The sequence below is a fragment of the Pelodiscus sinensis genome, chromosome 18 (assembly GCF_052426305.1).
Source record: "Pelodiscus sinensis isolate ZL-2025 chromosome 18, ASM5242630v1, whole genome shotgun sequence".
Classification (NCBI taxonomy): Eukaryota; Metazoa; Chordata; order Testudines; family Trionychidae; genus Pelodiscus; species Pelodiscus sinensis.
The window spans coordinates 2806692-2822487 of NC_143069.1; the positions used below are offsets into that span (position 1 = coordinate 2806692).

The window sequence follows — 15796 nt, forward strand, 5'->3', positions numbered from 1 at the left end:
GGGGAGTCAGGCTGTGGGGCGGGCGTGGGGGGCACCGGCAGGGCTGGAGGAGGGAATGTGGGGGGGGAGTCAGGCTGTGGGGCGGGCGTGGGGGGCACCGGCAGGGCTGGAGGAGGAGGGGGGGGGGAGTCAGGCTGTGGGGCGGGCGTGGGGGGCACCGGCAGGGCTGGAGGAGGGAATCGGGGGGGGGGGGGGGAGTCAGGCTGTGGGGCGGGCGTGGGGGGCACCGGCAGATAAGGGCAGCCAGGGCTGTGTGCACAGGCTCCGTCCCCATCCCCAGAGGCGGTCTGGGGGAGCTGCCGCTGTGACGCCTGCAGGCACCCTGGGAAGCACTGCCCACTGGGGGAGGGTTTGGCGGGGGGGGGCAGACTAATCCCCGGCTCGTGCCCCCTCCCAGCCAAAAGCGACTCCTGGCTTCCGAGCACGGAGACATCTCAGGTCAGGGCTGCTGTGCTGCGGCGAGATATTCCCACAATGCATCTGGGGCAGCTTTCCCGGTGCTGTTGCTGCAGAACCAGCCGGCGCGTCGTCCTCCCTTCTCCCTCCGCCCCCGCCTGAGCGGCAGCCCGCGAGCCTCCCCGCCCCCCCCCCGGATGCACAGCGCTCTCGTGCCGCGGAGACAGGCGTCCCCCCCCGCCGGGCATGGCGCGCTGCCGCTGAGCCGGACCATGGAGGAGCAGTGCCCGAGCCAGCTGTGCCAGGGCCGCCCGGCGGGCGGCGGGCGGCACCGGGCCCTGCCCGCGGAGGGCGAGCTGGAGGCCAAGATCCAGGCAGCCGTGGCCTTCAAGGCGGAAGGGAACCGCTGCTACAAGGAGAAGAAATTCCGGGAGGCCATCGGGAAGTTCCACCGGGCCCTGCTGCAGCTGAAGGGGGTGCAGGGCAGGGCCGGGGCCGCCGGCCTGGAGCAGGGCCCGCTGACGGAGGAGCAGGCCCGGCTGGTGGAGAGCACCGAACTGGAGTGCTACGACAGCCTGACAGGTAGGTGCCAGGCGTGGGGGGCTGGGCTGTGGACTCGCCACACGTGGGTGGGGGGCTCCCTCCCTCCGTCCCGGGTCCCTCTGGAGTCACCCCCCCGTGTCCACACCGGTTTGGACCTGGCTGTCACCCCTCCCGGGCAAGGCAGGGTCACTCCGTGGGGCTGGGATCCTCCGGGGCTGCCAGGCGTGCCCTGAGCCGTGCACGGCTGTTTTCACTGGTGCACAGTGCAGAGCACAAGGGCTTTGCTCGTACGTTGCACCAGAGAACCCCTGTGGGAGGAGTTCTTGGCTTCTTGTGGCTCCCCTCTGGCCCCCCGGCATTGCAGTGCCAGGCCGTGCAGTCCCCGTGCGCAGGCAAAGGAACCCCAGGCTGCAGCGGGGCCCCGGCCCCAGGGAGAGCCGGGGCCCCGTGGTGTGCAGCTCCTGACACCCCAGCCATGGGCACCCGCCTGTTGCTAAGTCAGGCTCAGCCAGGGAGCGCGGCTGCTTCTGTGTGGGGGCACTGCCTCCCCGGCCCCCCACCGGGGGCCACTCGCTCAGTGCTGCCACCAGCAGCCACGTGGGATAGGCCCTAGTGCCCCCCGTGCGCCTCTTGTGAGCAGTCCCGGGGTGACCCCACGTGGCGGGAGACGGGCTGCCTGGGGAGAAGCTCTTCGGTTTTGAAACTGATTGAAATATATTTGGTTGAAAAAAAGACACCGGCAGGGCTGGGGGGCGGGAGTGGGGGGCACTGGCAGGGCTGGGGGCTGTGGGGCGGGAGTGGGGGGCACTGGCAGGGCTGGGGGGCTGTGGGGGCAGGGCCCTGGCTCTGGTCCGTGCCGGCTGCTGCAATGGCAGCTGAGCTGCGCCGCCAGAGGGATGTTTCTGCCCAGCCCTGCACCCGTCGCTTGAACTCTGCTCTCCGGGGCTCCTGGCGTCTGAGCCAAGGAAGCCCGAATCCCCTGGGCCCAGGCCTCCCCCCGTCCCAGCCAGGATCCCCCCAGCCGTGGGCAGCGGCCGGAGCCAGGCGCGCGGGGCTGGGGGGCTGCTCGGAGCCCCAGGCTGACCCCGGCTGCCCCCCAGCCTGCCTGCTGCAGTCGGAGCTGGTGAACTACGAGCGGGTGCGGGGTTACTGCCTCAAGGTGCTGGAGAAGCAGCGCAGCCACTTCAAGGCCACGTACCGGGCCGGCATCGCCTCCTACCACCTGGGCGACTACGACCGCGCCCTGCTCTACCTGCGCGAGGCCAAGAACCGGGAGCCCGCAGGTGAGAGGGCCCGGAGCCCCCCCCCCCATACGGCCCATGTCTTGCTTTGACGCTAAGGGGGCTATGGGGCAGGGGGCGATCTCCCCTGGCAGGGCTGGCTCCAGGGGGTGCCGGGGGATAAGGAGTGGCAGGGCTAGTCCCGGGGGGGCGCTGTGGGGCAGGGGGAGCCGTGGGGTAGGGGGTGGGGCAGGGAGTATCAGGGCTGGCCTAGGGGGTGCTGTGGGGCAGGGAGTGGCAGGGCTGGCCCTAGTGGGTGCTGTGGGGCAGGGACTGCTCTGCCCTGGCAGGGCTGGCCTAGGGGGTGCCATGGGGCAGGGAGTATCAGGGTTGGCCCTGGGGACACCCAGGGGGGTGGCAGGGCTGGCCCCGGGGGGCGCTGTGGGGCAGGGGTTGGCTGGGCTGTGGGGCGGGGGGGGCAGGGCTGGCCCCGGGGGGGCGCTGTGGGGCAGGGGTTGGCTGGGCTGTGGGGCGGGGGGGGGCAGGGCTGGCCCCGGGGGGCGCTGTGGGGCAGGGGTTGGCTGGGCTGTGGGGCGGGGGGTGGCAGGGCTGGCCCCGGGGGGCGCTGTGGGGCAGGGGTTGGCTGGGCTGTGGGGCGGGGGGTGGCAGGGCTGGCCCCGGGGGGCGCTGTGGGGCAGGGGTTGGCTGGGCTGTGGGGCGGGGGGTGGCAGGGCTGGCCCCGGGGGGCGCTGTGGGGCAGGGGTTGGCTGGGCTGTGGGGCGGGGGGTGGCTGGGCTGGCCCCGGGGGGGCGCTGTGGGGCAGGGGTTGGCTGGGCTGTGGGGCGGGGGGGCAGGGCTGGCCCCGGGGGGCGCTGTGGGGCAGGAGTTGATGCGAATTTCCCCCTCCCCCCAGACACCAACGTGCTGCGGTACATCCAGCTGACGCAGCTGAAGATCCTGCGCGGCGGCCGCCGGGACATCGCCAAGGAGCTGATTGCTTAGGGGGCTGCCCCCCACCCGCCGCCGTGGCCCCTGGAGCCGGGCCCAGCCCCCGGGCCCCACTGCAGCACTGGGGGGCCATTCCCTCCCCCGGCAGGGGCTGAGCACCCCACACGCACAATGCCCCCCCATGGGGCAGGGGCCCCGTCCCCAGCCTCAGTCCCTCCCCCCCAAGGCAGCATGAGGGGTCCTGCCCCAGATGCTCGAGGCTGCCCCCCCAGTTCAGGTGTGGGAGCCAGTGGCCCCCCCCCCGTGTCAGGTTTCCTGGGACAGGGGCAGGGGAGCCCCCACTACACAAGGACCTGCCTGGCTGGTGCCCGTCCCTGCTCTGCAGTGACATGGGGGGGGGGACCCACTAGCCCTTGGTGTTTGTGGATTCACGAGGGCGGCTGGGACCGGGGGGGGTCTGTGGGACCAGTACCCCCCCCGCCACCGTAACCTCCCTGGAGCCTGCGCCGTGGCACCCTACTGGGCACTGGGGGGCTTGCAAGGAGCCCCCTGTCCCTGCCACGGGGGCAGGACCCACCACAGCAGCTGTGCCCCCTGCTGAGGCCGGTACCCCCCAACTCACTCCCCGTCCCAGGCATGGGGCTCCTTCCGCCGCCCCACGAATCCCCCCCCGTGGAAGAGTCTGAGCCCCCCAGGGAGCAGGGGGTCCTGGAGGAGAGGAGAGGGGCTGGGCCCTGGGTGGGGGGGCACCGGGCGTCTGTCCCCCCCGGCCGGCACCAGCTTCCGGGGCAGCAATTTCGTGGCCAAGTGTTTTTTAAGTTTTGCCCCCTCCCCGTGCGCTATAAAAACCACCTTGATTTGCTCCTGGCCCCCCCTTTATTTCTGTGGCGGGGGGGGGGAGGTAGCCCAAGGGCCTGTTGGAAAAGCCCCCAGGCCACGGCTGCAGCCTGGCATTGCCGGGGGGGGGGGCTGGGGAAGATGCCACTGCGCCCCCCCCCCTCCTGGGCACAGTCCCACTGGAGATACTGGGCCTACCCCACGGACGGGGGGGTCCCCAAAGGGGAGCAGGGAGAGACTGGGGGGGGGGAGCTACTTTGCCACCAGCCAATCAGCAGCAATGCTGCCTTCACGCTCCATGGTAACCATAGCAACACAGCCCAGCTGGCATCTCAGGTTCCCCCCACACAGGGGAAGGGAGTGGGGACTAGTGGTTAGAGCAGGGGGGCAGCCAGGACTCCTGGGTTCTGGCCCTGGTGGGGGGGACTAGTGGTTAGAGCAGGGGGGCAGCCAGGACTCCTGGGTTCTGGCCCTGGCGGGGGGGGGGACTAGTGGTTAGAGCAGGGGGGCAGCCAGGACTCCTGGGTTCTGGCCCTGGCGTGGGGGGACTAGTGGTTAGAGCAGGGGGCAGCCAGGACTCCTGGGTTCTGGCCCTGGTGGGGGGGACTAGCGGTTAGAGCAGGGGGGCAGCCAGGACTCCTGGGTTCTGGCCCTGGAAGGGGAGTGGGGACTAGTGGTTAGAGCAGGGGGGCAGCCAGGACTCCTGGGTTCTGGCCCTGGCAGGGGGGACTAGTGGTTAGAGCAGGGGGCAGCCAGGACTCCTGGGTTCTGGCCCTGGAAGGGGAGTGGGGACTAGTGGTTAGAGCAGGGGGCAGCCAGGACTCCTGGGTTCTGGCCCTGGTGGGGGGGACTAGTGGTTAGAGCAGGGGGCAGCCAGGACTCCTGGGTTCTGGCCCTGGAAGGGGAGTGGGGACTAGTGGTTGGGGGGAGGAGGAGCCAGGACACTTGGGCAGGGGCGATTGCAAGGGCCTTGCCTGCCCCCTTGAGGCCAGGGGCAGTACTGCAGTGGGCGCGCGGGGTGTAGGGGTAGGAAGCAGGGAATGGTGGGGCAGGGGAGAGACGGATTTGGGGTGATGCCCTCAAGGCGCCACCCACATTGCTGCCCTGCTGGAGCCCACTGGCGCGAGGCCTGCTGGGGCCCCCAGCACTTGTGGGACGGGGCGTTAGGCAGGATCGGGGCTGGGCACCGCGCACTGGCCCTGGTGCTCTACGGCCCGGCCCCGCTGCAGGGACACAGGCAAACTGCAGCAGTACCCTGTCCCCGGGTCGCCAGCGGGCAGCTGGGCCCCACCCAGCCTAGGGGGCCAGACTGCTGCTCCTGGGTTCCCTGCCCCGCTCAGGGAGGGGGCTGTGGACCAGCGGGGAAAGAAGAGGGGGAGGAGCCTGCGAGCAAGCAGGGGCCCTGGACGGGCAGAGCCCCACCCCAGAGGTGGCTGCAGTTGACAGCTCAGCTGAACGCACAACCTGCCCTGAGCATTGGGTGGAGGCAGGACCCAGGAGTCCGGGCCGAGCCCCGTGGTACTGACTGCGCCGTGCGAATGAACAAAACGGGCCACCCCCGGCCGGCTCTCAAGGCGTCTTTGTTTTTTGTTCCCTTTTCTCTCTTTTTTTTTTTTTTTAAACAAACATCACATAGAATTTAAATAGGGGTAGGGGGCCTTGACCCCATCAATAAATACACATGCTCCTCTCCCCCCACAATCCTCCTCCCAAGCCGGCTCCTCGTGGGCTGCAGCTCCTTCTTTGAGGCCGGTTGGTGGGTGCGGTGGGATCTCAGCCGGCTGAGGGTGAGGACGGCTTGGGGCGGATGGCGAAGCAGGCACACAGGAAAGAGACTGGTCCAGCCCAGAGCCCCCGCCCCCTGTAGGCCTGGTGCCTTACGCTGGCTGCTGGGGGGGGGGGGGGGTACATTCACAGGCGGTGCTGCGGGCGCGCGCCGTCCAAGCTCACAGCGGGGTGCCCCCCCCGCAGAGTGGCACAGTGCTGTCTTTGTTCTGCCCCTCCATGTCCATGTCCAGCAGCGTCTGGCGGGCGCTGGAGGGGCCCGGCCCCTCCTCCTCGCCTCTGCCCGGCGCCCCCTGAGGTTCGCCCCCCCGGCCCGGGGACCAGCGGTGAGTCCTGCCGAAGGAGACCAGTTTCCAGGGGTCGATGCGGGGCCGGGCGGGCGAGGGGCGAGGCCGGGGCGCGAACTCCAGGGTCTTGGGGCGCTCTAGGTCCTTCTCCGGGGCCTTGCGCCGCAAAGGAGGGGGGAAGAGCATGGGTGCGTCCAGCCGCTGGGTGAGGTCCAGGGGCTCGTGAGCGCCTGTTGGGGGGGCAAACCAGCTTTGACAACATGGCTCACTGCAGCCCAATAACCCCCAGCCCCGAATCCTGGGCCCCTCCCTCCACTCCAGAGCCCCAACTTCTCCCATGGCTCCCCGCCCACAGGGCCCCAGACACCTGCCCCTCAAGCAGGACGCCTGGGTTCCCCCAGCTCTGGGAGGGAGTGGGGCCTAGTGGGGGGGGACCTGTGAAGTGGAGGCCGCGGCAGGCCTGGGGAAATGGGGGGGCTCAGTGGGGGTGGGCGGCACCGTGTCCCCGGCCCCCTCACCTGTGCTGGGCAGCCCGTGGCGCAGGGCTCCGTCCGAGGGCGTGCGGCGGTGCCCCCGGCTCACGGCCTGGCTGGCCGTCACGTGGGTCGGCGTCAGCGACTGGCGGGGGTCCTTCTTGAAGCTCTCGGCCCGGAGGTCCACCAGGGGGTTGTGGGTGGGGGTGGCGCGGGGGGGCGAGGCGCGGCGGCCGGGGGGCTCGGGGCCGGCCGGCTCCTCGTCCGAGGGCAGCAGGGACTTGGTGGAGTTGCAGTCGGAGAGGGAGGAGAGCGAGAGCAGCGTGACGGAGCTGGGGGGCCCCGCGTCCTGCCGGCAGCGGCCCCCCCAGAGGAGCGGCCCCCCCACTTGCTCCAGCAGCTGGCTGCCCAGGGCCACGGAGGCCAGGAGGGAGGCGCAGCTCAGCAGGGCCAGCTCGCTGCGCTTGGGGGGCCCGGCGCACCGCAGGCCCGGGGGCGGCTCCTCCAGCGGCCAGGGGGCTGTGTCCTCCCCCCCTGGCAGGGGGAGGGGATGGTAGGGGGACTGGGGGGTGCCGTCCTCCGCCTCCGCGAACTCCTCTGGGGAGAGAGACAAACGGATGGGGGTCAGCGCTGGGGGCACAGAGCCTGGCTCCCCCCCGCCACCCCCGGCCCCACAGCTTCACCCCTCCTTTCTTCTCGGGACGGACAGGGTCAGCGCCGGCCTGCCAGCCCCTCCCCGGGGGTCCCCCCGGCTGCACCCCCCAGCTCCCTGCTTCTGAACCCCAGAGGGGGCAGGCAGGTCCTCAGGGTGCTGGGCTGGGGGGGCTAAGACGGACCCTGGCCCCTCTGCTGGAGGCACCGAGCCCCCCACCCCGCGGCCCCCTCCCCCTCAGAGCCAGGGCCCTGCCCCACGCACCCATCTCTGTCAGGCTGGCGAAGGCCGCGGCGATGGGCCCGTGTTTCGGGGACTTGCCCAGGTTGGGGGCACTGGACGACCACTGCTTGCTGCCCTCCCCCAGGGCCGTCAGCCTGCGGCAGGGAGAGACGTGAGACGGCGACCGCTGATTGCCCCTGGCGGCCCCCCCCATTAACCGCCCCCCGCCCTGCCAGCCCCCCCCTCATTAACCGCCCCCCCAGCCCTGCCGGTCCCCCTCCCTCACTACCCGCCCCCCCGCCCCCTCCCTCATTAACCGCCCCCCCGGCCCTGCCGGCCCCCCCCACTACCCTCCCCCCCGGCCCTGCCAGCCCCCCCCTCATTAACCGCCCCCCCGGCCCTGCCGGCCCCCCTCCCTCACTAACCGCCCCCCGGCCCTGCCGGCCCCCCTCCCTCACTACCTGCCCCCCCAGCCCTGCCAGTCCCCCTCCCTCAGTACTCTCGCCCCCCCGCCCTGCCGGTCCCCCTCCCTCACGATCCCCCTGCCGGCCCCCCTCCCTCACTGCCCCCCCCCCGCCCTGCCGGCCCCCCTCCCTCAGTAACCACCCCCCCGCCCCGCCAGCCCCCCCCTCACTAACCTCCCCCCCCGGCCCCGCCGGCCCCCCTCCCTCAGTAACCACCCTCCCGCCCCGCCGGCCCCCCCCTCACTAACCGCCCCCCCGGCCCTGCCGGCCCCCCTCCCTCACTAACCGCCCCCCCGGCCCCGCCGGCCCCCTCCCTCAGTAACCACCCCCCCGCCCCGCCGGCCCCCCCTCCCTCAGTACCCGCCCCCCCGCCCCGCCGGCTCCTCTCCCTCAGTAACCACCCCCCCGCCCCGCCGGCCCCCTCCCTCAGTAACCGCCCCCCGGCCCCTGGCCCCCCTCCCTCAGTAACCACCCCCCCGGCCCCGCCAGCCCCCTCCCTCATTAACCGCCCCCCCCCGGCCCCGCCGGCCCCCTCCCTCAGTAACCGCCCCCCCGCCCCGCCGGCCCCCCTCCCTCAGTAACCGCCCCCCGGCCCCCCTCCCTCAGTAACCGCCCCCCCTCCCCCGCTGGCCCCCCTCCCTCAGTAACCGCCCCCCCGCCCCGCCGGCCCCCTCCCTCACTACCCGCCCCCCCGCCCCCTCCCTCATTAACCGCCCCCCCGCCCTGCCGGCCCCCCCCCCCATTAACCTCCCCCCCGGCCCTGCCGGCCCCCCCCCCACTAACCGCCCCCCCGGCCCTGCCAGTCCCCCTCCCTCACTAACCGCCCCCCCGGCCCTGCCGGCCCCCCTCCCCTCACTACCCGCCCCCCCGCCCTGCCGGCCCCCCTCCCTCACTACCCGCCCCCCCGGCCCTGCCACTCCCCCTCCCTCAGTACTCTCCCCCCCGCCCTGCCGGCCCCCCTCCCTCACGATCCCCCTGCCGGCCCCCCTCCCTCACTGCCCCCCCCCGCCCTGCCGGCCCCCCTCCCTCAGTAACCACCCTCCCGCCCCGCCGGCCCCCCCCTCACTAACCGCCCCCCCGGCCCCGCCGGCCCCCCTCCCTCAGTAACCACCCTCCCGCCCCGCCGGCCCCCCCCTCACTAACCGCCCCCGGCCCTGCCGGCCCCCCCCCCTCCCTCAGTACCCGCCCCCCCCGCCCCGCCGGCTCCTCTCCCTCAGTAACCGCCCCCCCCGCCCCGCCGGCCCCCCTCCCTCAGTAACCGCCCCCCCGGCCCCTGGCCCCCCTCCCTCAGTAACCGCCCCCCCCGGCCCCGCCAGCCCCCCTCCCTCATTACACCGCCCCCCCCCCGGCCCCGCCGGCCCCCTCCCTCAGTAACCGCCCCCCCGCCCCGCCGGCCCCCCTCCCTCAGTAACCGCCCCCCCGGCCCCGCCGGCCCCCCTCCCTCAGTAACCGCCCCCCCGCCCCGCCGGCCCCCCTCCCTCAGTAACCGCCCGCCCCCGCCCCGCCGGCCCCCTCCCTCATTAACCGCCCCGCCGGCCCCCTCCCTCAGTAACCCCCCCCGCCCCGCCGGCCCCCCTCCCTCATTAACCGCCCCCCCCGCCCCGCCGGCCCCCCTCCCTCACTGCCCCCCCCACCCTGCTGGCCCCCCTCCCTCATTAACCGCCCCCCCGCCCTGCCGGCCCCCCTCCCTCATTAACCGCCCCCCCGGCCCTGCCGGCCCCCCTCCCTCACGATCCCCCTGCCGGCCCCCCTCCCTCACTGCCCCCCCCGCCCTGCTGGCCCCCCTCCCTCATTAACCGCCCCCCGCCCTGCCGGCCCCCCTCCCTCATTAACTGCCCCCCCGGCCCCGCTGGCCCCCCTCCCTCACTACCTGTCCCCCCCTGGCCCTGCCAGCCCCCCTCCCTCACTGCCCCCCCCCCGGCCCTGCTGGCCCCCTCCTTCATGACCCGGTCCTGCCAGCCCCCCTCCCTCCGGACCTGCAGTCCCTGCTGGCCCTGTGAGCGCCCCCCCAAGCCCTCCTCCCTCACAACCTGCCCCCCCCCCGGCCCTACCAATGCCCCTCCCTCCTGCCAGGGCCTGTGGACTTGCAGCTAACAGCACTGGGCCCAGAACCCACCCCCCAGCCCTGATCCCCCCGGGGCCCCAGCGGGCCCTGCCCCGCCCCGTACCGCTCGTCCCCGCCGAGCCGCTCCTCCTGCAGCGTGGAGCTGGGCCCCCAGGTGCGCCCCTTCTTGTTCCCCGCCAGCTCGTTCTTCCTCAGCCCCGCGCTGCGGCCCCACGTCTGGCTGCTGCCCACGGGCGTGACTGCACCGGGGGGAGGAGGGGTTAGCGGGACCCACGTCTCCTGCAGTGCAGGCCGGGGGGGGTCTGGGGTCGGACACTTGGGCGGCTGCTCCAGAGAGATTCAGTCGTCGCCTCGCAATTGGCAGCGTGTGGTGCACTTCTGCCAATGCTCGGTGCATGCAACAACGTGTATTCCACACAAGGAAGGAACCAATTCGAGAGCACATTGCTCAGAGCCCCGACTAGCAGGTATGGCTGGGGGCTCCGGGGGGCATCTCCCCAGGGTCGCGGCCGAGCGGGGGGAGCATCTACTCATAATGCCAGTTCTTGGGTTGGCCTGGTTCCTGTACCAGGGACAGCGCCAGAACCCCTCCCCCAGCCTCGGGGCACCCGGGCCAGCAGGGACCAGCCCCACAGCCTGCCTCTGGGGCCTGCGACCTGGTGGGCAGCAGGGACCCGGCAGAGGAGGAGCAATCCTGGCTGAGCTGGGGGGCAGGCGGGGGGGCTGGGGTACTCACGGCGAATGGCTCGCAGGCGGGGGATGATGATGGGGCTCGCAGGGGGGCTGGTGCCGTTGGCTCCTGGACCTTTCCGCTTGTCCAGGGTGGGCGATGCCTGCACTGTGATCTTGTGTTCAAAGCCTGGGGGGGAGAGGAGAGTCAGCCCCAGCCCCCCAGAGCCTCAGACGCCCTGGTGCGCCTCCCCCCCCCAGCAGTTACAGCCTCAGGTGCCCTGCACCGTTGCAGACACCCCCAGCAGGTTGGGGCCCCCGTGGTGGCCGACTGACACAGCAGCTGTGACCCAGTCGGGGGGGTCGGGCTTATGGGGCGCACGGGTCAGGACGGCGGTGGGGCCGGGAGTTGCTGGCACCTGGGACTGAGACACTGGGCAGAACAAAGGTGCTTCTGCTCCCTATGCGGCCAGGTGGGACCAGGCTCTGACAGCCCCCGGCCCTCCCCAGCCAGACATGCACTGTGATGGGGCTGGCCTGACACTGGCCTCTAAGGGGTTAACGGAGCCTTGGGGAGGCGGTGCAGAGGACAGCCAATTAGAGAGGGGCTGACAGGGGCAGCCAATCAGGGCCGGGCTGGCAGGCCCATATAAGGAGCGCTGCCTGGGTAGAGGAGGGTCAGTTACTTTCTGGAGCTGGAGGAGGAAGCACTGGGCCCCTGAGAGGTGCTGGCCAGTGCCAGGGGGTCTGATGGGACCGCTCCAGGCGAACACCCCCGGTGCGGAGAGTTGCTGAATTAGAGCCCCAGGTGCCGATGTGAGGAGAGGCGGGCGGGGGGCAGGCTGGCAGGGGAGGGGCGCCAGCACGGCGGGGGGGTACCTGAGGGCAGGCTGATGCGATTCCCATCGCGCAGTTTGAGGCGGCTGCGTTTGAAATGCCCCTTCCGGCCCTTGACCCGGGGCCGCTCCTGGTGCAGCTGGTCCATGATGAGGTGCAGCTCGCGCTGCACGATGTCGATCTCGCGGGCAGCCAGCTCCTGCTCCCGCCGCCGCAGCTCCTCCTCCTGCGTCTTCTGCTCCTGCGCCGCCCGCAGCAGCTCCTCCTCCCGGCTCCGCAGCTCCTGGGGGCACAGCTGTGGTGGGGGCGGGGCTCCCGGGCGTGGGGGCGGGGCTCACATGGGGCAGTCCCCCGGCAGTGATGGGGCTGGGGAACCACGGAGGCTTGGGGGGGGGGCTGCCTTTGGGGGCCCCGCTGACCTTCTCCTTGGTGCGCAGGTCGCTGAACATGGCCTGGATCTCCAGCCGCCAGTCGTCCTGCAGCGAGTGGAAGGAGTCGAGGGCCATGGAGAACATGGCCGAGCGCTCGATGGCCTCCAGCCGGCCCAGGATGCTGCGGAAGGGCGGGCGGGCGTGGGGGTCCGGGTGCCAGCACTCTGCGGGGGAGAGAGCGTCAGGGGGGGCCGGGGGGCCCGGAGCCCCGCCCACGGCCAGGCACTCACCTGTCAGCAGGCGGGCGAAGGGCTCGGGGCAGGTGGACGGGACGGGCAGCGTCAGCTTGTTCATGGCAACGCCGTAGGCCACGGCCAGCGCGTCGATCTCCCGGTAGGGCACCTCGCCCGTCAGCAGCTCCCACAGCAGCACCCCGAAGCTGCAGCGCAGGTACAGGCCGGGCTGGGGTGCAGAGCCTGGAACTGTCTCTTCCTGCTCCCCGTGTTCCCCCCAGTCTCCCCGCTCCTCGGCCACCCCTGTGTTCCCCCCCAGTCTCCCCGCTCCCTGCCCCCCGGCCACCCCTGTGTTCCCCCCCAGTCTCCCTGCTCCCTGCCCCCCCGGCCACCCCTGTGTTCCCCCCCAGTCTCCCTGCCCCCTGGCCACCCCTGTGCTCCCCCTCCCCGCCGCCCCTCCCCCCCCAGCCCCCCCCCCATCCTCCGGCCACCCCCTTGTGTTCCCCTCTGCCCCTGGACACCCCCATGTTCTTCCCCCTGCCTTCCCGCTCCCTCCCCCCAGCCACCTCCCTCGTGTTTCCCCCCCCACAGGTGATACCTCAGTCCCCCGGCTGCTCCCTCCCTGCCCCCTGGGTTCCCGCCCCATGGCCCTGGCACCTCCAGACGTCGCTGCTCTTGGAGAAGAGCGAGAGCCGGATGACCTCCGGTGCCATCCAGGCGTAGGTGCCGGCCGCGCTCATCTTGGTCGTCCGGTGCCACTCGCGTGCCAGCCCGAAGTCCGTGATCTTCAGCGTGCAGCCGTCCAGCGCCCCCTCCTCCAGCTTCTCCAGGATCAGGACTGGGCAGGGGGGGCAGGTGGTCGAGGGGAGAAGGCCCGGCCAAGCCAGCAGCTGCCCCGTCCCCACACATCTGCCCTGCTGCCCCACCCCCAGACTCCCCCACAACAGCGGCTGCCCTGCCCCCCCCACACAAGCGGGCGCCCCGTCCCCACACACATGCCCTGCCCCTATACACCCTCCCCGCCCTCACACCACTGGCTACCCCACCCCACAGCGGGTGTCCCACAGCGGGTACCCCACGCCCACGCCCCCGCCCCCACACTGCCCCCCCCCCCCAACAGCAGCTGCCCCAACCCCAGCAGCTACCCTGCCCCTACATTCCTATACCAGCAGTGCCCTGCCCCCCCACACCTACCCCATCCTGGCAGCTGCCCTGCTTCCCCCACACCTGGTGCACCCCCACCCATGCCCATTGGCTGCCCCACCCCCCAGCAGCTGCAGACAGGAAGCAGATACCCGCGGATTGGCAGGGCTCTACAATGGCTCAACCTCTGCTCAGGGGATGCTGCTCAGTACCGGCTCGGCCCAATGGCCGGAGTGTGGGCTGGCTGGGCCCCACAGCCCCAGTCGGGGTGCTGGGAAGGACGGGGACCCCAGTACCCCCAACCCGCCTCTCCGGGTGCAGGCAGGGAGGTGGGACGCCTCTGAGGCTGGGGCCCTGTCCCTTGGCAGACACCCGAGTCCCAGGACTGGGTGCCATGGGGAGAGGGCCAGATGCACCCCACAGGGCCTGCGGTGAGGGGCACAGCCCTGGGACTGGCTGGCTCCAGGGGGTGCTGGCTCCCATCTGGCCCCAAGGCAGGGCCTGGCTGGCTCATGGGCAGGAAATTGGGCTACAAGGCTGGTCCCCTCTCGGATGCCAGTCCCATGCTGGCCCGTCCTTCCTGCAGGCAGCTGTGCAGTGTGAGCTGGCCAGGGCTCAGTCTGCCCCCCAGGACCTGCCCGTGCCCAGGGAGCCTGTCCTCAGGGGCTGTGCGCCCGCCCGCCCGCCCACTCACTGTTGATGGATTTCAGGTCGCGGTGAATGATGGGCACCACGGCTTCCTCGTGCAAGTAGTGCATGCCCCGGGCGATCTGCACGGCCCAGTTCACCAGCACGTGCGGCGGCACCTTGCGACCGGCCAGGGCCCGGCTGAGCGGCCCACCCCGGGCGTACTCCATCACCAGGCACAGGTTGGGGGGCTGCAGGCAAACGGCCTTGAGGGCGATGATGTTGGGGTGGCGCAGCATGCAGAACAGCCGGCCCTCCTGCCGCACGCTCTCCACCGTGGTGGCCACGTCCTCGTCGGGGTCCTGGCGCGCCGCCTTCACGGCCACCTCCTCCCCGCGCCACAGCCCCTTGTAGACCTTCCCGAAGCCCCCCACCCCGATCAGCTCCTCCAGCTGCAGCTCCGGGAAGGAGATCTCCAGGGGCAGTGCGGGGGGGCTGCCGGGGGGGCCGCTGGCCACGTAGTCGCAGGGGAAGATGCCCACCTTATCCTGGAGCTTTCCCGTCCACCAGCCCTCGTCCCCCGAGACGGTGGAGTCCTGGGAGAGCACCTCCACCAGGTCGCCCCGCCGCAGCGTCAGCTCCTCCTCCGCCGCCGCCTCGTAGTCGAAGACGGCCGTCCAGAAGGGGTTGGCCGGGCGGTTCCAGCCCCGGCCGCCGGCTGCCGGCCCGTCCCCGGCCTCCTCGCCCGGCAGCGCATTGTGCCCGGCCTCCATCCTGGGCCCGGCGGGGGGACAGCCAGCCTAGAGCGCTGGGTGCCCCTGGGACATGCCGCTCCACGCCGGGACAGCCGGCTGCCTCCGCGGGCACAGGGCCTGGCCCCCGCCGGCCGCGGCAACATCCAGAGCGCCCGGCGCGTCGCCCCTCGGCCGCAGGAGCTCCGCAGACGGGGGGCACTTCAGACTAACCCCTGCACCACAAGGGCACGGCTCAGGGCTGGGCCTTCCCTGGCCAGATCCTGCCCTCCCTCCCCGGAGCCCGGTCTCCCGAGCGCGCTTCGCCCCTTTGACGCCGGGGCCGGCAGGTCAGGCTCCATGCCGCTGGGGCCGGCTGCGGGGTGAGCGGCGGGCGCGCCGAGGGAAGGAGGCAGAAACGGTGGCGGGGCTGCCACGCGCCTGCCCTGGCCCCCAGCTCCAAAGGGCCACGTCGGGGCCACCGGGGTGCTGGAGCTGCCACCTGGCTGGGGCATTTCCTGCCCTGGCGGCTGGCAAGGGCTCTGTGCTCCCCTGGCCCCCCCAGGCACGGCAGGAAGGGGCACCCCCGCTTTGCCCAGCCCTGCCCCCCGTGCACCCCGCTGCAGGCAGAGCAGGGAGCTCCCCGGGGCTTGGGGGAAGGGGGCTGAATGGGACCCAGCCCGGCTCCATCCCCTGCCCGCACCCCCACCAATGCAGGAGCTGCCATCGCCTCTCTCCGGGCCCGCCTGCGCTGCGGGGGGGACCCCCATGCACCTTCCTCTGCAGCGCGGGGGGGTCCCCCTCCCCTCCTGCGGGCTCTGCAGCTGCACCCCCCCTCCGCGCCCATTGCAGCACCACTCACCCAGCCGGAGCTCGGGGGTCCCGGCCGGGGGAGGCAGCCCCCCCTCCCCGCGCGCGCCGGCCGGGCTCGTTCTAATGGTGTCTACGGGCTCGGCCGGGCTGTCAGCTGGTCTCGGGGTGTCCAGGGACCGGGCGCGCGGCCCCGGTGCAGGCTGGGACTTGTAGTTCCCAGGGCTCAGGCCGGGCGCCGGCGGTTGTCCCCAGGCAGAGGCGGGGCTGGGAGCCCCCGTGCAGCGAGTGGCTGGGCCAGGCGGGTTCCACCCCAGAGGTGGCTGCATCTTGGTGCCGGGGGACCTCCCCCCCTCCCCGCACCGTTTCTGCCTGGCTGTTACACAGCACCCGGGTTCCACCCCAGAGGTGGCTGCATCTCAGGGCAGGGCAAGTATTCCCTGGGTGAACAGCTGCATTTCTGCCCTAGGTCAGTGCTGCCTG

The 15796-nt window shown here is 72.5% G+C and overlaps 2 protein-coding genes across 3 annotated transcripts; one reads left to right on the plus strand and one right to left on the minus strand.

Moving 5' to 3' along the window:
• The first annotated feature begins 200 nt into the window (after window positions 1-200).
• Window positions 201-3977, plus strand: TTC9B (tetratricopeptide repeat domain 9B). Its single transcript, XM_075915364.2, has 3 exons — window positions 201-978; window positions 2040-2222; window positions 3073-3977. Exons 1-3 carry the CDS (start codon window positions 594-596, stop codon window positions 3159-3161), a joined length of 657 nt encoding a protein of 218 aa, XP_075771479.2. The 5' UTR covers window positions 201-593; the 3' UTR covers window positions 3162-3977.
• Window positions 3978-5301: 1324 nt separating this feature from the next.
• MAP3K10 (mitogen-activated protein kinase kinase kinase 10) lies at window positions 5302-15490 on the minus strand. 2 transcript variants are annotated; one of them, XM_075915254.2, is made up of 11 exons: window positions 15366-15490; window positions 13840-14739; window positions 12660-12840; window positions 12060-12208; window positions 11818-11993; window positions 11441-11681; window positions 10629-10751; window positions 9996-10131; window positions 7406-7518; window positions 6535-7086; window positions 5307-6246 (listed from the first exon to the last, which is right to left on the minus strand). In XM_075915254.2, exons 2-11 carry the CDS (start codon window positions 14543-14545, stop codon window positions 5891-5893), a joined length of 2733 nt encoding a protein of 910 aa, XP_075771369.2. In that variant the 5' UTR covers window positions 14546-14739; window positions 15366-15490; the 3' UTR covers window positions 5307-5890. The 2 variants fall into 2 exon arrangements, with proteins under 2 accessions (XP_089626022.1, XP_075771369.2); XM_089769896.1 differs by having other exon boundaries at window positions 5302-6246; window positions 11818-12208.
• Between the last annotated feature and the right edge of the window lie 306 nt (window positions 15491-15796).